General features: G+C 37.6%; 1 protein-coding gene across 1 annotated transcript in view; it reads right to left on the reverse strand.

The window, feature by feature from the left end:
• CPNIFS (chloroplastic NIFS-like cysteine desulfurase) overlaps positions 1 to 23,503 on the reverse strand; it is a 53,244-nt gene extending 29,741 nt beyond the window's left edge. The window contains exons 1-4 of the mRNA XM_010246248.2: positions 23,213 to 23,503; positions 22,770 to 22,903; positions 21,410 to 21,569; positions 12,860 to 13,046 (exon numbers count right to left, since the gene is read on the reverse strand). Of these exons, the coding sequence (XP_010244550.1) occupies positions 12,860 to 13,046; positions 21,410 to 21,569; positions 22,770 to 22,903; positions 23,213 to 23,428 (697 nt within the window). The 5' untranslated portion in view covers positions 23,429 to 23,503. The remainder of the gene's footprint in view (positions 1 to 12,859; positions 13,047 to 21,409; positions 21,570 to 22,769; positions 22,904 to 23,212) is intronic.
• Positions 23,504 to 25,574: the final 2,071 nt, after the last annotated feature.

Below are 25,574 nucleotides of genomic sequence, written 5' to 3' on the forward strand. Positions count from 1 at the left end.
TCTCGTGTTCAAAAAGGGTATAGATGTTATTGTCCTACTCTTCACAGATATCTTGTGTCAGGTGATGTTTATTTCCTAGAAGATACACCTTTCTTTCCATCTACTCCTCATTCAAGTCAAGGGGAGGATGATGATTTGTTAATCTATATTGTCACATCATCTGGTTCACATCCTATTGAATATGCTCCTGCCAAGCCTAAGCCACCTACAATACAGGTTTATTCTCGGCGACCAACCCCTCCGGATCCATGTCCTGCACCAGCTCCTTCGTCAGCAAATCCAGTCTCAACTGATCATGTTCCTTCGTCATCAGAACCAGTCTCTAATGATGACCTTCCTATTGCTCTTCAAAAAGGTAAGCGTAAGTGTACTTATCCAGTATCTTCATTTGTGTCTTATAATCATTTGTCGTCCTCTTCTTGTTCTTTTATTGCATCTCTTGATTCTATCTCTGTTCCTAAGACTGTTAAAGAAGCCCTTTCTCACCCTGGATCGCGTAATGCTATGATTGAGGAGATGAATGCTTTAGAGGACAATGGTACTTGGACCTTGGTAAATTTACCTGCAAATAAGAAGGTTATTGGGTGTAAATGGGTGTTTACAGTTAAAATCAATCCTGATGGGTCCATTGCCCGATTGAAAGCCCGTCTTGTTGCTAAAGGATATGCTCAGACTTATGGAGTGGATTATTCTGATACATTTTCTCCTGTTGCTAAACTTACTTCTGTCAGGTTGTTTATTTCTATGGCAGCTACTTATAATTGGCCCCTTCATCAGTTAGACATCAAGAATGCTTTTCTTCATGGGGATCTTCAAGAAGAAGTTTATATGGAGCAACCGCCTGGCTTTGTTGCTCAGGGGGAGTATGGGAAAGTTTGCTATCTTCATAAGTCTCTATACGGGTTGAAGCAGAGTCCTCGCGCCTGGTTTGGAAAGTTTAGTCAGGCAGTCGAGAATTTTGGTATGAAGAAAAGTAAGTCTGATCATTCTTTTTTCTTCAAGCACTCTGCTGCTGGCATCATTTTGTTAGTTGTGTATGTGGATGATATTGTCATTACAGGGAGTGATACTACAGGGATTTCATCCCTTAAATCCTTTCTCCACACTCAGTTTCATACCAAAGATTTGGGAATGATGAAATACTTCTTGGGTGTTGAGGTAACAAGAAGCAAGAAGGGAATATTCTTATCTCAAAAAATATGTACTTGACTTGTTGTCTGAGACGGGAAAGTTGGGAGCTAAGCCATGTAGCACTCCAATGATTCCTAACTTGCAGCTCACAAAAAATGGTGAATTATTTGAAGATCCTGAGAGATATAGAAGATTGGTTGGAAAATTGAATTATCTTACTGTAACTCGTCCAGATATTGCGTATTCAGTTAGTGTGGTGAGTCAGTACATGTCCTCTCCAACAGTTAATCACTGGACAGCTGTAGAACAAATTTTGTGCTACTTAAAAGGAGCACCTGGGCAAGGAATTTTGTATGGCAATCATGGTCATACTAGAATTGAATGTTTTTCAGATGCTGACTGGGCAGGATCCAAGGAAGATCGAAGGTCTACTTCAGGCTATTGTGTATTTGTTGGAGGGAATCTAGTTTCATGGAAAAGCAAGAAGCAGAATGTTGTCTCACGTTCGAGTGTAGAATTGGAATATAGAGCTATGGCCAAGTCTGTGTGTGAAATAATGTGGATATATCAGCTTCTGACTGAAGTAGGTCTTAAAACTTCAGTACCAGCCAAGTTGTGGTGTGATAACCAAGTTGCTCTTCACATTGCATCTAATCCTGTTTTTCATGAACGAACTAAGCATATCGAGATTGATTGCCATTTCGTTCGTGAAAAGATTCAGCAAGGTTTGATTTCCACAGGTTATGTGAAAACAGGAGAACTGGGAGATATCTTCACGAAGGCTCTTAATGGGGTTAGGGTTGATTATCTTTGTAACAAGCTGGGCATGATTAATATCTATGCTCCAGCTTGAGGGGGAGTGTTACAGACTGTATAATTAAAATAGGAAGATGTTACAGACTGTATAATTAAAATAGGAAGTAAATACTAGGGAGATATGATGTTACAGACTGTGTAACTAAAATAGGAAGTAAATACTAGGGAGATATGATTTATCTTGATTGTAGGACAGATTTGTAGGAATTTGATTAGTCTTCTTTCCTAACATAGAATTTGTAACTTGTATATATACATACGAGATTGATGAATAATATAACAAATTCTTCTTCTTCCTCTGTTTACTCTTATTTTACATTATACAAAGAAATAGAATACAAAGAAGGAAACACCTCCTTTAAAAACCGGTCACCAAACCAAGTGTCTTTCCAAAACCGAATTAAAATCCTTGAGCCAACAGCATACCTGATGTACCTGAGAAACTGAAGGAGGAGGCTATGAATTGCTTTCCAAGGTGCTGCCAAGGTAGCTCTATGCGATACACTAGTGTCCCAGCCAAGGTTCAAAAAATCGTATCTTTTGGGTCCCGATATGCTTGTTTACAGGTGTTTCGGAACCCCACTATTTTTTAATGATAAATATGGATATTAAACTACCCAAAAACCAAATTTTGAAAAAAATATATATTTCCGTGTGGTTCAAAGTACTGATACGCCTCTACCGAAACGCAGAGGCATATCAATACTTTGAACTATGGTCTCAGCCATTCTCCAATCTACCATGTATACTTGACACTACCTCAACACACAAATTTTGTCTCTCAAGAGGCCATCTCCATAACCATTTCCCTAACAGAGTTGTATTCTTCTTCCTTACATTCCCTAGACCTAAACCACCTTCTTCCTTTCTTTTACACACAATCTCCCAGTTTATTAAGTGGTCCTTTCTAGTCTCTCCCAGCTCCCAAAGAAAACCCCTCATTATTTTTTCTAATTTAATTTCTTCTATTGGTGGAATCCTAAAAACAAAGAGGAAATAGATGGGTAGGTTAGCCAAAGTTGATTTTAGCAGAGTTATCCTACCTCCCAAAGAGATAACTTCTCTTCCAAGCAGCAAATCTCTTTTTACATCTTTCTATAACCGGGTTCCAAAAACTGCTTTCCTTCGAGTTTGCACCTAGAGAAAGCCCTTGGTAGGTCAAAGGCCAAGAGGTGATATGACATTCTAAGCATTCTATTATCCTATGTAGGACCATCCCCTCCATATTAATCCCTGCTATGCAACTCTTGTCCAAATTGAATTTCAAATTTGACACTTTTTCAAACTTCTTGATTAGATTTTTCAATCTCCCGACTTTACTGATGCCTCCCCCTTCACAAAAAATAATGATATCATCTACAAATTGGAGATGAGTAATTGGAACATTGTCTCTACCCACTCTCCAACCCCTAAAGTCATATTTTCTGTCTACCTTAGAGAGGAGTCTATTAAAGACATCTGCCACTAAAGTAAAAAGGAAGGGTGAGAGGGGATCACCTTGCCTTAACCCTCTGCACGATGGAAAGAAGTCTTTTACCACTCCATTAACAAGGATAGAAAAATGACAAGATCGTACACACCCAAGCATCCAATTGCACCATCTCCCCCGAACCCCTATTGATGCAAAACTTCTTTCAAAAAACCCCAATCCACCATGTCATAGGCCTTTTCCAAGTCCAATTTGCACACAAAACCTTCCTTCCTAGATCTCTTCATCTCCTATATACATTCATTGGCTATTAGAATTTGATCAACTATTTGTCTCCCTTGAACAAAAGCTCCTTGATACTGACTGATGAAGGAGGGGAGAATTACTTTGATCCTCAATGATAGGACTTTAGTTTAGCAATTATCTTGTAGACACTGATCACTAGACTAATGGGTCAGAAATCCTTTGGATGGCTAGCATCACCTTTTTTTGGAATCAAGGCCAAGAAAGTTGCATTAACTCCAGGGCTAACAATATGTGTATTTGAGAATTCCTTAAAGACTTCAAGTAAATCATCTTTCAACACTTCCCAACAATCCTGATAGAAAGCCATTGTGAATCCATTTAGGCCCAAAGCTTTAGACCTATTCATGGAGAACACTGCCTTTCTTATTTCTTCTTCCTTAAAATCTCTTTCCAGCCAATTTGTTGCCTCCTCATCTAGTAAAGGACACTCCAATCCTTCTAAACTCAACCTATCCTCCAGAAGTCTCCTGTAAAGGTATTTAAAGTGGTCCACAAAGATTCTGGCAATTTCATCCTTCTTTGAGATCAGCTCCCCATTGATTTCCAACCTAGCCACAAAATTTTTGTGCCTTCTTCCATTAGTGATCGCATGAAAGAATTTTGTATTCCCATCCCCTTCCTTTATCCATTTTTGTCTTGACTTTTGTCTCCAAGATATTTCCTCTCTCTTAAGGACTTCTTCCAATTCTTTCCTTGATTTCCATCTTAAGTCCCTCTCTTCCGCATGGAGGTTTCTCTCACTTTCCACATTGTCCAACTCTTCAATCTGGGAAATTAGAGTCAGTTTCCTTTCTTCTAACCTTCCAAAATGATCCATGTTCCACTCTTTTATTTTAGATCTTAATCTTTGCAATTTCTTATGGAATCTGATTTCTTCCCACCTTATTCCCCTTAATTCCTCCTTCCACCATTCCTCCATTTTCTGAATAAAATCCGGATGCGTCAACCACATGTTTTCAAATTTGAAAGGAGTAGGGCCATGTAAAAAGATTTATGTTCCTCAATGCAGATAGGTGTGGAACAAATGATAATAGAAGGGGACTCCAAGGTAGTAGTGGGCTGGCTACAAAATTCGGAATCTGTTGTGTGGTGTTTTAAGAATGAAATTAAAAAGTTCAACTGCCTAATAAGAAGCTTGACTGTAAGAATACAATGGGTGGGGAGGTCAGCAAACTCTATGGCTGATGGTCTTGCAATGCAAGGGGTACATAGGGAAAGTATGTATTGGGCTCAATTGTAGACTGAATCTGTCTTCTATCTTTTGTCTTATTCCTACTGGTAGGAGAGGACGCAGCTCGTGCCTCTCCAAAGGAAACTTGTAACTGCACTAGTTTTTATTAATGAAATTGATCCTTTTTAATTATCAAAAAAAAAAGATTTATGTTCCTAATCTAATGGAGTGGTGATCTGAAGTGACTCTAGGCAATGCTCTGAAAACCAAACCTTCCCAATGATTTTCCCACCCTATATTGAACAGAAATCTATCCAATTTTGAGCATAGTGGATTTTCCTAAAAATTGGACCAAGTAAAATTAGTTTGCAACAGGGGGATCTCTTTCAATTCACACATGTCTATGAATTCATTAAATTTCCTCATGCTAGTGGTGATAAACTGATTGGGATTAGAAGTTTCATTGGAAAATCTTATCACATTGAAGTCCCCTCCCAAACACCAAGCACCTTCCCACAAACCCCAAATTGCATACAGTTCCTCCCACATATCACTTCTCTCTCTATAACTATTTGGTCTATAGATATTAGTTAACACCCAAGTGAATCCATCCTCCACACTCTTGATTTTTAATGATATGGAATACCTACCTGTTGGTTCGGCTGATTTAATGTATATGTTAGTCATTGCTGGGTCTTAAGTCATTAGTTATTGGGCCTAAACTTGTTTAATGTTTTATTTGTCTAGGTGTCCCATCACTAATCAGGGGCATTCTAGTCCATTCATGTAACACTATGTGATAAACATATATATAAGATAGTAGGGTCGGCTGAAAGGTTTTAGAGCCACCATTCTCAAACTTTCTCCTCTTCTTCTTCTTCGGCTACTGTGTTCCAGCAAACACTACCTATCAATTCTTCCATTGCTTCAAGCACTTCATCCTTCCACAATATCACTATACCCCCTGAAGGCCCCCAAGATGGAGCCTCAACCCATCTTATTCCTCTCGATCTCCACAAGCTACTGATCAACCTTCGATCCAGCTCTGTTAATTCGGTCTCTTGCAGAATTACCACATCAGGATCCTTTCTTTTTATTAGGTCTTTTATCACACTCCTTTTCCTTGCACTCCCCAAACCTCTTACATTCCAACTAATTGATTTCATGTTTTCACCTTTTAATTTAAACCCTCTTTTTATTCTTCCCTCCCTACTTTGGTTGCTTCCGTCTATCTCCTCTCCCACTAAATTCGATATCACCCTCTACATCACAGATCAGCCTTTCTACTTCTGTCTTTTTCTTCTTCCGCTTTTTTTTCTTCACTCTTTCTAGAATACATCTTTGTCTTTGAATTCCTTGATCTTGTGTATTCTCCCTTATGATTGGGTCATCCTTTTCTTTTTTTCTTTTTTGATGAATTTGGGTCATCCTTTTCTTGCACACCCTTCTGACTTATCTCTTCCTTTTTTTTTACAATCATCAAGAAACTCACTGATTAGGTCCCAAATCCTTTCCACTTCCTCTTCCCTCCCCCTCCTATCCTCTACCTCTCCCTCTTCTAATCTCACAGTCCCATCTCCACCCCCCTCCTTAACCAATCAGACTGGATAGCTGGTGTACCTGTTTCAGGCAGAGCACACATACCGGTAGCCAAAACTGAAAGGACACACTTACTTGGAGACGTTGGATGAGGATCGAAGACAAGTGTGGTTGGGAAGTCCTGTTTGGAGCCCAGCATATCAGAATCAGCCCATGAAATTTGCCCGTGTTGGGTGGGAGTTGGATTATTAACAATTCTGGTTGCGCCAATAACTTTTTCAAGTACACCCTTCTCTATTGCCTCCATACTCATCTTCAAAGTCTCCCCTTGACTCACTTCCTGTGCATCCTGTTCTTGCTGGAACACTGGAGGTAATCTCTCTAAGTCAGGGGAGGGTGTCGTCTGCTCAACTTCAACTACATGTACTACTGCCCACACAGATTCCTTTGTTTATTTTGTATTGATCGACTTTTCCTTTTCTTCTCCCAAGAACAATTCTTCAGTGTTGAAACTCTCTGCTTCGTTCATATCAATCCGCAACTGTTTGATCCATGCTGCCCAAGCTTGAGTATTCACTCGAGTCTGAATCGCCCTCATTGGAACTCTCTTCAAACTCTGAATCTGGGTCCTGCACCTTCTCCTTACCTTCACCATTGCATCTATTAAATTTTGGGTTTCTCTTTTCAGGAGAAAACAGAAGATTTTTCCCTTTACTCTGTACCCAGATCATCAACGAACACTGCCTCTGATATTTTTGGTTTCCTTTTGTCACTAACTTGATCGAAGAGGAAGAAGATGGACCAAAATTATCGTCCATCAATGGGCTGTCCTTAGGACTCACATGCCCTTTAAGTATGTCATGTGTCGCTGCCCTTTGAGGCCCAACAGCTGGGCCCAAAGTATGTTTCAAGGTACCCAGCCCCTGTGTCAAAAGCCCAGGCCCATTTTTCTTATTACCCATCATGTGATTACTTAAAGCACCGCGTGATGGGTTATTAACCTTTGACCCTAATAGCTCAGTTCTGTTCAAGTATGATACACCAGCTGGCTGACACACCCCTTCTTTTGAAATTTGAATTTGGGATTGTTTCACACATCGAGGTCCATTGGTCAGAGCCTCAGCATAAGACCAGCTGTGTGTATCATCCCTTTCTTTCCTTGCCTTATAAACTTCTTCCTCTTTTAGTTCATCTTTTCCTCTCCCCAGATTTTGCTTTCCCATTTCAGTGTAATTTCCTTTCTCCTTTCCTACATCTACTTGACTTCTTCCACGTAACCATTCTTCTTCTACCTTCTCATCTTCTTCCCTTCTTCCCTCCATAGCTCAGCTTCAATGGCTGTAACTAGCCAGGCTGAATAAAAGGTTCCATCAACCAGTACCTTTACTGAACGTGGGATATCTTCCAAGTTTACATTACTCAAACATACCGCAGCTGAATGGAGGTCTTTAACAAAAAAGCCTCTAACCTTGCTTTGCACAGAGTTGCTATTGAGACAAAAACATCTGAAATCCATAGGTGAAACGGCAGCCTCAAGATTCGAACAATTACTCTGTCCCTCGTGTGCAGATCCTTAGAGTTAGAATGAGGAGTCCATTTCACAGAGGCTGACTCCAATTGACAACACATAGCCTGGAGTTCTATTTTCTCTTCTACTAACTCTAGAAGGGCCTTACACTTTTCAAAGGGGGTTAAAATAATAGTACTGTTTAACTCCAGCTTCTTGAGTAACTCTTCAGCAATTCTCTTCCAGTCCTTCAGTGGGGCTGTTAAGGTAACAATAAATTTCTTATCCCAGTCATTCTTGTGCATGTTGCAAATCATTCTACAGTCCTTTGCTGCTTGAGCCATGAGCTGCATTTCTGTTACCTCTTCTGGCAGTTCCTTCTGCTCCCTCACTGTAGAGTCTCCATAAACCCCCTGTGTTTCTTCTACTAGCTCCCTTCTACTTTCTTCTCTAGCTTCCTTCCATGTGATGAAGTGCTTCAAAATCCCTGAAACGTCTTCCCAGCCATTCCACTTCTTACCTTCAGGGAAGCAGACCATCTGCTTTTTTCCTTCCCCAAAGAATTCCATAAGCACCACATACCTTCCTTTAGGATTCTCCCTTCTTTCTGCTATATACCTCCTGCCATTAATCTCAATAGAATCCTTGTATTCAGACTTCCTATTCACCTGAACAGCATCTTCCATGAAAGTCTGAAACCACACCAATGCTTCTTCCCCTACCAGCAACACCATGGCCATATTAGTTTCTCTGATTTTTAAAGCTATCTTCCCTTTCACCCTGTAACTTTCAAATAGGAACTGCTTTGCTTCCTTAGAGATCTTCTTCAAACCTCAGTCTGCTGAAACCTCCCTTCCTCCATTTTCAACCCCCTTGTTCCTCAAGCCCACCACGCTAGAGCTTCTCCTAGTCTTCTAGTTTATATATATATATATAGTCTTATTTTAAAATCTCTTGTTTCTAAAGTATCTATAAACAAATCTAACTTTACATTTAATCCTTCCTTGGTTTCATCAATTAATATTATGTTTGGTCAATTCATCCATGATCCATGACTAATGCAAATAAACAAGGATCAAGTTTTGACTGCTGAGCCTTGATGAAGTCCCATTATAATTGAAATTCTGATGCCTCACCTGTAAGTGTTCTAATATTGGTTGTTGCATTCTCATACATATCCCTAATCAGATCCACAACCCTATTTGTTTCTTTTTCAAAACCAACCATATTATCTCTCTAGGGGCCTTATCACATAAATAAATCGTCTTAGTAGAAAGATAGCATATATTAGTTGATTTCCTTGGTATTGTGAAATACTTGTTTCATCACTTCATGCCATAAGACTCATAACATTTGTTCAATTACTCTCCCACAAAGTTTTAGTGTGGCTCACGAATTTATTGACATGATAATTATTACAAATTTGTATACTGCCTTTGTTTTTAAATATAAGTACCATAGTGCTCTTTCTCCATTCATTCTACATCTTTTATGTTTTTATTATATTATTAAATGGGAAAACATACGATGTTGGAAAGACATGATACCAGAAAGGCTTTGATTAATCAAAACCCCATGAATTCTTATTAAAACTGAGTTAATTGGTTACCACTTTTATGATACCAGTTGATTGGTTATAAGTCTTTCTGGCATTATAGTCGACCCTTATTAAATAATTTAGTTAGCCATGATAGGACTACCTCTCTCATTCCTTTCCAAACTTCTATTAGGATACCTTAAGGTTCTAACACCTTTTTCTTCTTCATTTTATTTGACACCTTCACTTTGGACAATATAATTTTACAAGGATACATGTTACTTTTAGTAATACTGGAGTTACTAATCCCTCGACTAGCACTATTTGTAGGTTCTTCACTTAATAATTTTTCAAAATAGCTTTTCCATCAATCCATCCTTCCTTGATTTCCTTATCTTTTATCTTTCTTTTTCTGAAAACAGATAAGGTAAAATATTGTATTAAGTAGCACTGTAAATCCTTGTACAATGAGATTTTGTACATTAGTTCACAGGGTTACAGTACCTTATCTTTGATCTTCTTCTTTGATGCATCTAATGTGATTATTTTTCTTTTTCTCATTTGTATTAGTTTGTAAATTCCATTTTTCCCTCTTTGATACCTAATTTATTGTAGAGTTAGTCATATGCCTCAAATTTAGCTTCATGCACTTTCTTTCTAACATCCTTTCTTGTGGTTTTTTATATTTTTCTTTTTTTCAAATTTTCTACACTTTAAGTCTTTTTCCTATATTCAAAACATGCCCTTTTTTTTATAAGTAAAAATAACATGCCCATTTTGCTTTGATTATATTTTAAACCTCTTTATTCTACCACCAAGTTTCTTTAGCATTTTGGCATTTTCCTTTAGATTCTCTAAAAATGTCCTACTTTTTGCAATTCACCATTTCAAGCCACATATTGTTAGTCTCTTCATCTAAATTCCACTTTCTTTCTACCATCAAATTGTGTTACTTCTTTCTTCTTCTAGATTTTCCTACCTAATTATTGGGCATCTATTTTCTTCTCCCTTTTCTTCCATTTTTAATGCCCAATCTACCACCATTAATCTAACTGTGTGATTAGGAAAACAAAAACGTTTTCCTCTGGAATAGTCCTTATACATCATTCCTTCGTTCTCCTAATGAGGAAAATATCTATTTGATTTGAATTAGAATGTGTTTACTATTGTTATATCATAAGCGGCTGCAAATTCTAAAGTTGCATCTCCCATTTCATTCCTCTCTCCAAACCAAATTCTTCTATGCACCATATCATATCTTGTACCTCTTTTTCCCACATGCCCATATAGATCTCCCCCTATAAAAATATTCTCTTCATTTATAATTTCTTGAATAAGTCTAAGTTTTCCCAAAATTATCTTTCAATTTTTCCTTCTAAACTTGCATGAAGTGTATAAACACTAATTGTGTCAATGATTTCCTCACCTAAAACAAGTCTAACTAAAACTGCTCTAGCTCCAGTTCTTTTAACATTATAGTTTTTTTAGATCTTTATCTACTACTATTGCACTTTATTTCTAGTATTTACTTCTCCCATGTGCTATAGTTCATAACCATCAATTTCTTTAGTTTTTTCCCTTAGCATTTAGTTTCTTGTAAGCATTAAATACTTCCTTCTTCGCTGCATTGAAGGTGCTAGCTTGTTGGTAAGGTCTATAGCTGGTTGAAGCAAAAACCTAAGATCAATTCCTGCCTTCACTAGGGTTAGGGGAGTCTAGGGGTTTGGGAGAAGGCTACCTCTGTTGTGTAGACGACTTGCCTACCAAAAAAAATCCTCCTCTACATTGTTTTTACTACTTCCTTAGTCTTTGCTGTTAATCTTCCTATATTCCAAATAACTAAACATTTTTTTGTTTCTTGGATTAACTTCTTTAGTCTTTACCCACCCTTATCCAAATCGGGTTAAGGTGAAGTTTGTCAATTACGGGGAACACCCTAGCACAAGCACAAAAAGACAATTCAAGATTCATGTTCATAAGAGTTCAGAATAAGTTTTAATGCCAGCTGCCAACTTGACTCAACCCTTCTTTATCCAGCCTTGGGACAGGTAATGTAAGACAAGATCACATTAATGAAGTTGTTGAATTATCATGGGTAAATAAAGGACAAACAAAACAAGAGACATAAAATCCAATTAGTCATTATTGTAGGCTCCATTAGGATGGTTGAAATTTGGCAATATATTCTAGCAATAAAGTGTTACATAGTGTCAATGAAGAAGTTATGAAAGAAAAGCCTATAAAAATAATGAGTCATTTACAGATGAAGATAAAAAGCATTTCAAATTATTAGATTTCTCAATAATTGGAATTATTCCTTCGCATGTGGATATTTGTAAAACTATTAAGTCAAAAGAATTTTTTTCATAAGTTTTGTTGCAATTGAAGAGTATTAGTATGAAAATTATTATTTCCAAGGTCAAGATCACTATTTAGAAAAGATAGTTTTTCCATCAATAGCAAGATGAAGACCTTGTTTAGCTAACACCACTACATTACAACATTGCCACCAGCAACCTGTTCATAAACATTGGGAAGTATGGGAGAGTGAATGAGAGAAAACAGGGGAATATCACATATATACACACAACTGGATCTCACGGTAATCCTATTGCATAAATAGAAATGCTCTAGGATTGAACCACAACCTCATGGTTCTAGTGCAGAACAGCAACTGGCTTAGCTGCCCATTATTCTTTTCTCTTGAAAAGAAATCAAGATACCCAACCTATCAAGTTTTTCTATCCGGTTTATGAGTGGCCAACTAACTGAGTAATTTTTTATTGACATAAAAGCAGGTCATTAATGTGGTATGACATTGAGGACAAGAACATGCCTTCACGTAAAAGTAGGCCAGCAATAGGATATAAAATAGTACCTTGCAAATGTCAGTATAACGACTAACAAAAACCATAATTAGATTTGAACAAATGCTATTGAGGCACTTGAATCTCTGTATTCTTGGCTGGGTTGAGCAGATGTTGCCAATGCTGCAGAGTTTTCTCTGTAAAATCTGTTGGTGTTTCATTAACTTTTTAAGCTGGCTTTTGTAGGAGAGAGTTTCTTTTAAGTCCTTAAAAGTTAAAAGTGCTGTTCTATTTAACTGGAGTTAGGTTTGTTAAGTGGCTCCATCTCTTGTCTTTGTCCACCTGCTTGTGGAGTTCTTGGTTTACTTTGTACAGAGTGATTGTCTGCTATTTGGAGTCTGGTCTATATGCACTTTTTTTTTGATAGATGGTCTATATGCACTTCGGAATCATGCAAAACCTTTTATGGGCACTTTTGTCCCTTCTTGTTTCTATGTTTTCCTTGATTTTTCTATTAGAGTATACCAGTCACCGATGAGAAAAACAACAAAGTAAGCTTAAGACAACAGAGGGGGGAAATTGTGTAAGAGTAAGTAGAAAAGAGAAAAGTACCTACCAAGGACATTCGAGACATGGTGGATGACCACAAGCTTTGTTCTTTTTGAAAACATTTCTTTCATCTTCTCAATATCAGGAATATCTTCTGCTGTCAAAGTAACAAACTTCAAAACAGCACCAGTCTTTTGGGCCACAAGTTGCCAAGGAACAATAGCACTATGATGTTCAGCAACTGTAAGTATGATCTGCAAAGAACACATGTAATGAGGGCAGAAAAGACTAACAGAAAATAGAAAAGTAGATATTGGGAAAATAACGAAATAAAAAAGGAACAGTGAACCCCTTTTGAGATGTACAAAAAATTTTAAATTTGTTTGTCCATTTGCTACTTTTAGTTCAGAAATTTAAAACAAAAAAGGAATTAAAAAAAAACAACTTTTTAATGATTGGTTTATATCCATATTGGCATTTCCAAACTCTCACATCTTAAACAACTTTTTAAGATTCCCTAAATCTTAAGTTAACTAGGTATATCCATTTAAAAAAAGGTAACTCGTGGTTGAGGGACCCTCTCCCTCGATGAGGCATGAGATCCAGCCTCATATTAAAATCACTCATTATTCATCAAAAAAGAGACCCGACAAAGGAGGAGAGGATTCAGGCAGGGTCAAGATGGCAGGTCGGAGAAATTTAACCTGATGGGGAGCAATGGGAATAGCGGTGCAGGTCCGTGGGACTCAGGTGACCCAAGAGGGAATCACAGACAGCCTACACCTACCTGATTTCAGACAGGACTTTTTATGAGAAGGGGTTCAGGGGACTAGGACTCAGAAGGGACAAGGAGGACGAAGGTGGCTACTCCCAAAAGGGAGAAAGGTCAAATGGAGCCAAGGTTTAAAATGTCGATGTCGATGGAAATGTCGCTTACCAAAATATAGGACATGTGTCGGAAATGTCGAGGGGAAATATTGTAAAAATTAGAGACATTGTGGAAATATTATGAAATATGTGGAAATATGCAAAGATATTTTGTAAAATGATAAAAGAAGTATTAATACATAATTCTAGATCAATAACAAATTAGTAAATGACGATTTACTGATTTATTATGCATTTTGATGTTTTTACAAGGTTATCTGATATTTTCTTTTCTTATTTTTAATTCTGATTTATTATAAATTCTAATATATTTATTTCACACTAGTAAATAGAAATACATTTATTCTGATTTTTAAATATTAAAGTTATAATACATTATGTTTTATTATAAATTTAATAAACTGATTCTCCTTTTTGTAGTATTAAGATTATGATAAATTCTGATTTCTTATAAAACTTAATGAATTTATTATAATTTTTAGTACTAAATTTATAATAAATTATGATTTAGTATAAAATTTATTAATTTTTTTCTGATTTTTATATTAAATGTAGAATATGGTTTATTATAAAATTTAATAAACATTTTCTGATTTTAATAAATATTTTAAAAAATACTAACTAGTTAATATTTTATTACTTGAAAAATATTTTATGTTTTATATTATAAAGTAATTAATTTATTCTTTCGTTTTTATATTTTGCTAATTCTTTTTATAAATACTTTATTTGAAATATTAAATAGAAATTATTAATGGAATAATCTATATTAATATACTATATTATATTAATATAATATACTAATATATTATATTTTTAATGTACATTAGTCGACATCTTGTCAACATTATAGGAAAAACTGTATTTTCTTTTGTTATTTAAACCGATTTGGTCGACATTTCCGAAATATAGGAAATTACCATCCACTTTCATGTTGGTGAGCCTCGACATCGACATATGTCGGGCGACTTTAGCGACATTTGAAACCATGAATGGAGCTCAAGAAAGAGGGAGAGCTGGGTTTGGGGGGAAATAAACAATTTTGCGCAGATGTCCATCCAACCAGTACAGTTGAGTGTTCAACGCCCAGGCAACCTTCGGGGGAGGGACAAGGTAGAGCGGTAGAAGTAGAGAAAGATCTATCATCAGAAGAATCCGAACTAGAGGAGATTACCCCGTTGGCGATAGTCGAAGAAAGGGAGATGATCACATTACCGATGCTACCTCCGGCTAAAAACTCCAATAAACATGTATGTAATGCTCAGAGGGGAAGGAAGGGACAAAAGAGGGCGGGAAAGGAGGTGGATGAAGGGAATTCAAAAGGGGAGGAAGGAGTAGAGGGTGGAAAGGAGGTAGGACCAACCTCCTCATGGGTAAATTCAAAATTGCTGGGATTGGGAAAATTTTGGGAATTTCGATAGCAAGAATAGAAGAACTGAAGAAGAAACCATTAAATTTTTGGAGGAGATAGAGAAGAGAGTTCTGTTTGAGAGAGGAAGAATGAATGCAAAAAAAGGGGGAGTTCAATGAAGAAAAACAGGGAAATTCTTCGTTTGTCTTGGGGTTTAAATGATAGGGCAGGCAAAGGGGAGGGCGCGGTAAGGGCAAGGGGAAAGGAAGGGGTTTAGGGAGTTCATTGTGTTATTAGGATTATGGAACTGAAACTTTTACCTTGGAATGTGAGGGCCTTGGGGTTGAGGAGAAGAAGAATGGTAGTGTGCGATTTGTTGAAAAAGTGGAATTCAGATGTGGTGTTCCTTCAGGAACCGAAATTGGAAGTGGTGGAGGCAGAAGTAATTAGAAGTGTTTGGGGCCAAGGTGAAGTTAGATGGGTAAGCAAACCGGCAAGAGGAACAGCAGGGGGTCTGATAACAATGTGGGATCGGTCAAGATGCAAGTTGGTTGATTATCATGTTGGGGATTTTTCAGTATCGGTGGTGTTAGAAATGGACGGAGGGGTAAGGGGCTTATTCACTAATGTTTATGGTCCCTCAGAATAAGCAAAGAAAAGTAGACTTTGGGAGGACCTGGTTGAGGCGAGCGATTCTTCCACCCTACCCTGGGTGTTGGAAGGTGACTTTAATGTCACTAGATTTTTAGAGGAGAGAAATGGGGGCAGAAGAGGGGTAAGGGAAATGAGGAGGTTTGCTGAATTTGTCAACCAGCACGATCTATTGGATTTACCAGTCTAGGGCTCAGTTCACTTGTAATAACAATCAAGAATCTCCAACGTTGGTTAAGTTGGACAGATTTTTGGTAAATACGGAATGGGAATCTTTGTTCCAGAATTTAGTCCAGGAGCCTTTGCCTAGACCGTTATCAAATCACTCTCCTATTCAACTCAGGTGTGGTGTATTTGGTCATAGAAAATCTCCATTTAAGTTGGAACATGCCTGGTTTGAGGAAGAAGACTTCCTCCCCTTCTTAAAAGCTACTTGGATAGATACTCAGGTAGAGGGAACAAGTTCTTATGTCTTAGCCAACAAATTGGGAGCTTTAAAGGAGGCAATAAAAACCTGGAAGGAAGAGAGGTGGAAGAAATCAGATATAGAAAAGAAAAGTTGTCTAGAGGTTGTTAAAGAAATTGATTCAGCTGAAGAGAAGGGCCCCATCTCTCAGGTAGAAAAGATTAAGAGGGAGGAAGCTAAATTACTTTTGGATAAGCTGGCCTATAGAGATGAGTTGAAGTGGAGGAAAAGGGCAAAGGTGAAATGGCTTAAGGCCGGGGATAAAAATTCCAGTTTTTTCCATAAGATGGCAAAGGCAAGATCTAGAGTAAACACAATTGAAAGGCTAGAGTTTGAGGGGGTAAGTGAAGAAACTGGGTTGGGGCTAAAGAAATTGGTAATTGATTTCTTCTCAGGCTTGTTTAAAGAAAAGTGGAAAAGAAGACCGTTGCCTATGGGATTAAATTTCAAAAAAAAAATCTCTGAAGTGTAGAAGAGTCTGTTAGAGGCTCCTTTCTTGGAAGAGGAAATCTGGCAAGTAATAAAAAACTTGGAGATAGAAAAATCCCCAAGTCCAGACAGGCTCACCAACCTATTCTATAGAATCTGTTGGGGTGTGATAAAGGCTTATGTGATGCAGATTTTCCAAGATTTTCATAGGAATGCATCTCTGGAAAGGAGTCTGAATGCCACATTCACCTCCTTGATTCTGAAGATTGAAGGAGCAACTAATATTAAGGACTTCAGGCCAATAAGTTTGCTAAATAGTTTCTACAAAATCCTAGCCGAAGTCTTAGCTGAGAGAATGAAAAAGGTCCTTGCTGATGTGATTTCTCAAAATCAGTTTGCATTTGTTCCAGAGCGCCAAAGGTTGGATACTGTCTTGGTGGCAAATGAAATAATTGATTCTAAGCAAAGAGAGGGTTCTCCAGGTGTGATCTGTAAGCTGGATTTGGAAAAGGCTTACGACAATGTTAATTGGAGATGTTTGGACTTTGTTCTAGAGAGGATGAATTTTGGCCAAAAAATGGAGGAATTGGATAAAAGTCTGTATTACCTCTCCTAAATTTTCTATTCTGGTTAATGGACAATCAATGGGTTTCTTCAAAAGCTCAAAGGGACTTCGGTAGGGACACCTTCTTTCCTCCCTAATATTCATATTTGTAATGGAAATTCTCACTATTTTCATTAAGTCAGTGAGAGAGAAGGGTCTATGGAAAGGATTTGAGGTGACTCCATGTGGGGAAAGGGTGCAAGCTTTACCATAGCTTTTCCAGATTGCAGAACCCCAAGATGTGTTTATCTGGGAGTGTTATGAAATCAATGAAGGCTTTGTGATCTGGTGCCCTTCCTTCAGAAGGAATTTTCAAGATTGGGAGATTGAAAGCTTCACCAAGCTTCTGGAGCTGATTTCCCTTCAGCCCCTGGATCAGCTTGTGGAGGACAGTTGGGTATGGAGTTGGAGTTCGGATGACCATTGAGATCTTTTGTTAGGCATTTGTCTAACCTCAGTCCAGTGGATTTTCCAGCTGCAAAAGTTTGGAATTCTGTAGCCCCCTCAAAGGTTAATGCTTTAGTTTGGGCTGCTTCTTTAGACAGATGTTTAACTAAAAAACATTTGTTAAAAAGAGGTATGCAGATCGAGGAATTAGTTTGTGTGCTATGTGGACAAAAACAAGAAGACAGCAGCCATCTGTTCATCCACTGCTCTGTCTCATCAGAAATCTGGAATCACTTTCTTTCAGCACTGGGTATTAGCTGGGTCATGCCAAGCACTGTGAAGGAGCTGCTGAATTGCTGGGAGCTGCAGGGACTATCAAAGCAGCACCTGGCAGACCATTGCGGCTGCTGTTATTACCTCCATATGGACAGAGAGAAACAGAAGGATTTTCTGTAACACATGCAAAGATTCAGAAGATCTTATTGCTTTTGTCTTTGGAAAACCCCTGTCTTGGGTCTCGGCTGTCAAGGGGTTTCAGACCACCCAATTGGGGGCTAGGTTGGACCCAAAAGATAAATTTGGGGGTACCCTCTTATGTGTGTGTGTAGATAGATAGATAGATATTTGATCAGCAATACAAATGAAAATTTCATTCATTAATAGGAAGGGTACAACAAGAGGTTGTGAGTAAAACAAGGAGAAAACATTACAGCCTTACTGTCCCACTCACCCATACAATTTGCATCACAGCCCAAAATAGTTGCTGTCTAATAACTCCCTGCTTCGCCAAGCTATCAACCAAACCATTAGCTGATTTTTGTACAATTATACCCATTTAACTTCAGTCTGCATATCTTTTGAGAACCATTTAAACCGTATGATTTTTTCTTTTTTTTTTTTTTTGAGAAGAAGTAAAGTATCAATTCATTAAAGAAACAAGTACAACCAGAAGCTGTATAAAAGGAGTACAAACAAACAATCAAACCACTATCCCATTGGGAGATACAAAGTACAAACAGGCATTCAAACTCAAAAAAAGAACTATAGAAGGAACTGTCGGCTTTTAACTGAGCCAAAGACCAAGAATACAGATTCCCCACAACTTTCTGCCACACTTCATCCTCTTGACAGCTTTTGTTTTGGAAAATCCTCAAGTTTCTTTCTTGCCATAACGACCGGAACACTGCACCTGGAATCAGATGCAATAAAATTTTCCCTTTCTTGCTTAGGCCTTGTATTCTCCAGCTGTTTACAAAAGTGACCACAGATGCTGGACAGCTATTTCTGAAAGCAAAGATTCTAAAAATCCTCACCCAAATGTTTTTAGTGAAGCTACAGTGCAGTAATAGGTGGTCCCCTGACTCATCTGCACTGTTGCATAATACACACCTTGAAGAATCAATCAACACACCCCTCCTAATCAAGTTGTCTCTTGTAGAGATCTTATTTAGGTAGGCAGCCCAAATAAAAAAAGACACCTTCCAGGGAATGTGATTGCACCAAATTATATGCATAGGGAGATCCTGCTTTTCTTCTTGGATCAGTTTGTTATAGAAAGATTTCATAGAAAACTGGCCTTTGCTATCTGCTAACCACAACCTTTTGTCTGATGAATTGAGGTCAAGGCCTAAGCATTATTTGTGAGTCAGCTTGATTTTGCTCCTATAGCACCAAGCAGCATTTGCCACCTCCAACAGACAACTAATAACTACTTGTGAGTTAGCTTCAACAATCAGCCTTGCAGCTCCCAATTTGCTGGCTTTCTGTACCTCTAAACTTGCTGCCATCATTTCAACTCTTACCGAGTCACCTTCTCCTATTAGTATTGGATGGATGGGACAGTCATCTAGTTACCAAGTCAGCCTCCCTGCTTTGCCAACTGTATTTTTTGGTAATAAATGAAAAAAGTTATTGAAATAAGAGAAGGTGACAAGAAATCACCCACAACAAAGGATAAGAACTTAAAACCAATAACCAAATCCCTCCAAGCCCCTTGAAATACAAAAGCTTTTTCCTTTTCCTTAGCCCTTAAATATCATATCACTCTTGCTGTCAAAACCCACTACCCTCAAAAACACCCAAAGCTTGCTCCCTATGTCAAACATACACAACCCCAACAATAACCATATACTAATCAAAACTCCATATAGAACTTTCCTCACTTATTAGAAGATTCTTCTCTAATTCCTGAAATATTTTTCTTGTGAAATCTTACCCTCCTAAAACAGGCACCCCAACAATTTGCTTACTTGGACTTCAGTTTCCACTATCTTTTCCAAGTCCACCTTTCTTTTCTGCTTTTCTAACTCGATCAGCAATCACCTCCTCACCTTCCTCTTTCCCTTCTTCAAACTCTTCTTCTATTTCATCCTCCACCCCCATCCAAGCCTCCTCTCTTAGAAAAACATCTTCTTTATGAGCTTCAGGAATAAAACCCATCTCCAAACAATCTTGATCTTGGTTTGAAGGAGCCTCTCCAACCTTCACTCTGTCCAAACAGGTCTTGCCTTTCATTCTCTTTCTTTTGGTTAATGAGCACTGCCTTTTTTTATCCGTAACAAACCAAAAGGAGAAACTTCTTCCTTAAAGGCAGGAGAAGGGGAAAATTGTCTAGTTACCACAACAAAACAGAACACGAAGCACTAAAGCACAATATAGATTCTTATGGAATTACAAAAAAGCAACCTAGAGCTGAAAGCACATATTCAACATTTATAATCCATGTGTCAATCTTCAACCATACTTGAGCCATTTCTGGATCCAGTAACCTTAAATGCTGTACAATACTTTTTAGTATGAATCACCAACTAAGTGCCCATTTGGGAGCGCATCTGTCCCTCCCTAGACCCCCCATTGGCGGGAGCCTCGTGCACTGAGCTGCCCTTGGGAGGGCTTTCACGCAGTGGCTTCTGGTGTTGCATGAGCTGAGAAACCTGGAACGCCATGAAGTCATGTTTGATTAAAAAAAAAGAGTCAAATTTAGGCTTCCATGAGCTGCAAAAATAACTTTCTGGTGAATCTATCTCAGGTAGCTTCTCCAGAGTGGGCTAAGTGGCTCAGTCAACGAAGTTGTTGAGACAGAGATAACTGTTCCTCAATATATCAGCAAGTTGTTTTTCCCTTTTTTTCAAATTGTTATATCATATTCAAGTCAGATTGAATGAAATCAGGCAATTTAAATGGTCCTCAAAGGATATTCCCTTTTAATTTTCAAAATCAATAAAGTTGGCAAACTTTACCAATCGAAAGAAATAAGGGAACTCAAATGTAACTGTGAGATGGCATACAAACAAAAGCAATAGGACAAGCTCTTGGACATATAGACATGTTATGAGGGAGACTAAGAAGCTGGCTGGAGGGTTACATGTAATCTATAGATGGACACCGAGATAAGAAAATATCTGACTGGTGGCTTAGAAAAACAGGGAGCAACCAATATACAATTGTCCAGAGGTTTAATTCCACAAGGTGGGGATGTGTAAGTAGCATAGGAAGGGAGTTAGCCTGATGTTGTATACGGTATACCAGTCTTTTCAAATAATTAATAAAGCTGTTTAATTTGTAAACCAGTAACTTGACACTGAATGTTCAATTGGAGAGAAGGTCAGCTAATGGGCCGGTTAATGCTCTAGCTAAGCAAAGGGTCCATAGGGATCAGTTATATTGGACTCCATTGTAATTCCTTATATGTGTTGTGCCTATTATGAGAGATGAAACTTACACCTCTCATGAGGTGCTTGTACTTCTGTATATATTGATTTCTCTAATAAAATTGAAATTACTTAGCAAAAAGATAATGATAAAGCCACTTGATTGTTAGTGATTAAAAAAAATAGCATACCTCATCCCCAGATTTTAAATTTGAGAGTCCCCAAGAGTAGGCTACAAGATTTATTGCTTCTGTAGCATTCCGTGTAAACACAATCTCCCCAGACTCTGATGCATTAACAAAATCTGCCACCTTCTTCCTTGCCAACTCATATTCATCTGTTGCCTTCGCACTAAATTCAGGAGAAAAAGAAAGATAGTACTATATAAGCATCTTAGACCAGAAAAATAACACATGATCAACCAAAAGTAAAGCAGAAAAAGGATATGACAAATGATGATTTTGCAGAAAATAAAAACATACAAAAACTCACAAAGATGCAGCCAAGGCACATAATTAAGGTGTTAGTTGGCCCTAGGGGTGTCAATGGATCGGTTTTGGGTTGGATTCCCATTTAAACCAAAATCAATTTGGACAGATTGGATGGACCAATAAGTCATATTGAATTGGACCAGTCCAGATTTAATGGTCCAAAGTATTTATTGGATTGGATGGACCTGGTCCATCCATAATGGATTTATATTGGATTGGGTCAGATTGAACCAATACCCAGTCCATTGATAGAAGATAAGAATATAGGTGTCAATGGACCAAGTTTGGATTGGAACCAATCTAAATTAAAACCAAACAGATTGACAGTCCAGACATTGACTTGGACTGCAGGCAGTGAATTGGACTGGTCCAAAATGATCCAGATTATTTATTGGATTGGATTGGATTGGACCTGGTCCAACTGTAATGGACTCATATTGGTCTGAATCGGATTGGACCAAATCCGGTCCAATTCACACCCCTAGTTGTGCCACCCTAAATCTCAAAATGATCTATGATATTCTTTTGCATATAAATGCATGCATAGGTAAAGTAATTTACGTGCACCATAAAAATGTGTTTGTAAATATGTTTATGTACAAATATACATGCAACTGAAACAAAGGTTTGTTGCAGATGGAAGAAATTTGAATTTTTTATGCAAACCTCAAACAGGGGGAAAAAAGAAACAAATGGAAGTCATATTTGGCTGTCTTGATCCTGAAGGATGTAGCAGAACTTTTAAGGAGTTAATCTCGGCATAGCTTTTAAAGGTCACACTTCCAATACGTGTGTCAGAACTCAAGTGAGTTCAACCTATTTTAAGTGATATTTCTGACATCACTTCATGGTTAAGATGGAAAACTGTGGAAGATCAACCTTTTTACTGCTAAGATGCGATGTAGTTTTCATTCAATCTTTCAGAAACAAGAAATCTCGTCAATTATACAGGCACAAATGCTTCGGATTGATCTCACTGTACATAGAGAACTCAATCCCCTAGTCTGTTAGACTGCTACTTTTAATCCTAATAAATTTACAAAAGCCAAAATAATAATACCTCAAGAAATGGATCCCGCGGTGCACGTTTGCATTGTAGGCTTCATAATAGTTCTGTAAAGCCTTCAATACAGAAATGGGCTTTTGAGAAGTTGCAGCATTATCCAAATAGACCAGCTTCAAGCCATTCACTTCCTACAAAAGATGATTGCATTAGTAATGCGGTTATCGACTATTGACCAATAAGGCGAAGAAGTTAAATAGAGAAAGTTTAAATTTTTAAGCTTCATAAATATAATATGGTTTTTCTAGTCTACAATCTAGGTTCCTGCGATGATTAATGAAAATTCTACGTTCAACATCTCCCTCCAGACTACAATCACTCTGTACTTAGAAAATTACAAGTGAAAGGGAAATAAACTAATAAGTAAAATCTAAATTGATGAAGAAACAGTGCCTTACAAAGAAGAGATGAAAAAAAATCCAACAACCAGAAAATTTTACCTGGTTAAGAATAGGAAAATCTCGTCTAACAACGTGCCCAAGAGAAGCCGATCGGGTTGCTGGTTCGCCTTCACTAACGAAAGAAGCAGACACATGAGCAGCAATTGAAGAAGAGGAAATTCTTCGAAACCCTAGTGGGATGGTTGTAGAATACCGAGTGGGGCGATTTGGATTTAAAATTTTGAAGGAGGGGAGTTTCATGGCCGCGCCGTCCATTAAAGCGCAGCGATACAGAGAAGAAAAGGTCTCGTGGAGCACGGCTGATATTGAATTTGAGATAGCAAATGAACCAGTTCACTGACTTTTCTCGGAAAGGAGTGGATAAATACTCCAAACTCCCTGAGATTTTCCACAAATACTTAGAACATCCTTCAATCAATCAAAAAATACGGTAACTTACAGATAGGTACCCTGTACTTTCGTTCAGTGATAGATAGTTGCCCTGCACTTTAAATTTTAATGCTTGACTACCCCGAACTCCCAAAAATAGACACTTGGTCTATCTTTTAGTATTCCGTCAATTAAACATTATATAATCTTAAAAATGCCCTTCTGGTGTATTTTTTAGATCATTCTACGGAGTAAAATCATCACCAAAGAATGCCATTGTCAGAAAATTTAAATTTGTTATTTGTTGTCCATGTGAAAATGTCATCATGGGGAGACGTTTGATTACTTGAGAATGATCTTAAAAATACACGAGAAAGGTATTTTTGACATTATATAATGTTTAATTGATGGAATACTAATGAATAGACCCAAGTGTCTATTTTTGAAAGTTCAAGTACCTATCTATCACTATCCAAAAAGTATGGGGTACCTATATATAATTTACCCAAAAAAATATTACTTGCAATGCAGTCTTCTCATTCACTTCTCCGAAATGTTAACAGTCGATTGCTACAAGGCCCACTAAGGAGTGACCACTTATTCAGGTCAAGCGAGTGTGGTAGCTAGCCTAGGGTCTTATGCTTCTGTCGGGATCGTTTCAGATTCGGTCATGTTTTTCAAACCGTCGTTGATCCAAACAGTCAGACCATTTGGCTTGGGAATGTCTAGGCAACCGGTTCCATTCTATCCCAAACCTAGTCCTTGGCCAAAAAACCGTTGAATCGATCAACGACCTATTGACCAAGGCGATCAAACTGTCAACCCATTCAACCTGTAAACGGTTTTTTGCCGTTTTTAAAAATTTATTTATTTATTTTGTCATAACAAGTCGTCCATTCGGACCAGATGGTCGAACCATCAATCTAGAAACCGATGGCCAAAACAGTTCCAGTTCTGGGTCGTTTATTTTAAAACATTGGATCTATTTGTGTTTTGTTAGCAATGGCTTACTATGAGTCCCATTGAGGAGTGAGGAGTGATCATTTCTTCAAAATGACTCTTACCAGTAGACCTGGCAATTGGGTTGGGTGGGTTAGGTTCGAGTGGGGTTAAGATATAGTAGGTTGATTTCAGGTTGGATTGAATTTTGGGTTGGATTAGCAAATGGTATACCCTAACCTTAAATGATCGGGTTATGGTTGACCCATGGGTCAATTCGGGTCATCTCTAAAAATAACAAAAATTTTATAAAATAAAAAATACATGAAAATGTCAAAATTAGAGGAATTAACCTTAAAATTCTAAACATAAGATTAAAAAAAATAAAACTTGAGCATTCAACAAATCAAAGAGTAAAGGATAAAGAGTAAAGACTAAGTAGTAAAGATAAAAGAGAAAAAACTTCCAAGAATGCAAGAATAGTCCCAATTAGACCTAACAATCGGATCAAACAGGTTGACCCATGACCCAATCCAATCCAATTTTCCTCGGGTTAGGTTAAGTTAGGTCATTCTCAAGTTTAGATAGCTAAATATGAAACCCTAACCCTATTATTGTGAGTCGGGATGGTGGATTGGGTCATATTTTTTGCTAGGTCTACTTACTAGTCACCACCAATTTCAGCTGACGTTGTCACGTTGCAACAATTATGCCTTGGATTTTTACCAAAAAAAAAGGCTATGGATAAAATAAACTCACTCAATGTTATAACGTTGTGTCAGTGGGGCTAGTGTAATAACGGAAAATCATGATTTAATCACATATTACTAATTTACTACAATGTACTTTGGGGGTAGCGAGAATTACCACCTAATGTGTTTGGTTGTCATGCAAATAAATTTGTACTGATATAAAATTATGGCAGTGCAAATGATTTGACTGTAAATTTTAATCTATTTTTATTTCAAATTTTATTTTATTTTGTTTTATTGCAGTACAAATAAAGTAAATTAAAATATGAAGCAGAATAAAGTAAAACCCAAAATATAAATAAATGAGAATTTACATTTTTTATTTGTATTATGCAAATAAA

Source organism: Nelumbo nucifera, chromosome 2 (assembly GCF_055504915.1).
Source record: "Nelumbo nucifera cultivar China Antique chromosome 2, China Antique-T2T, whole genome shotgun sequence".
In the NCBI taxonomy this organism is placed as follows: Eukaryota; Viridiplantae; Streptophyta; class Magnoliopsida; order Proteales; family Nelumbonaceae; genus Nelumbo; species Nelumbo nucifera.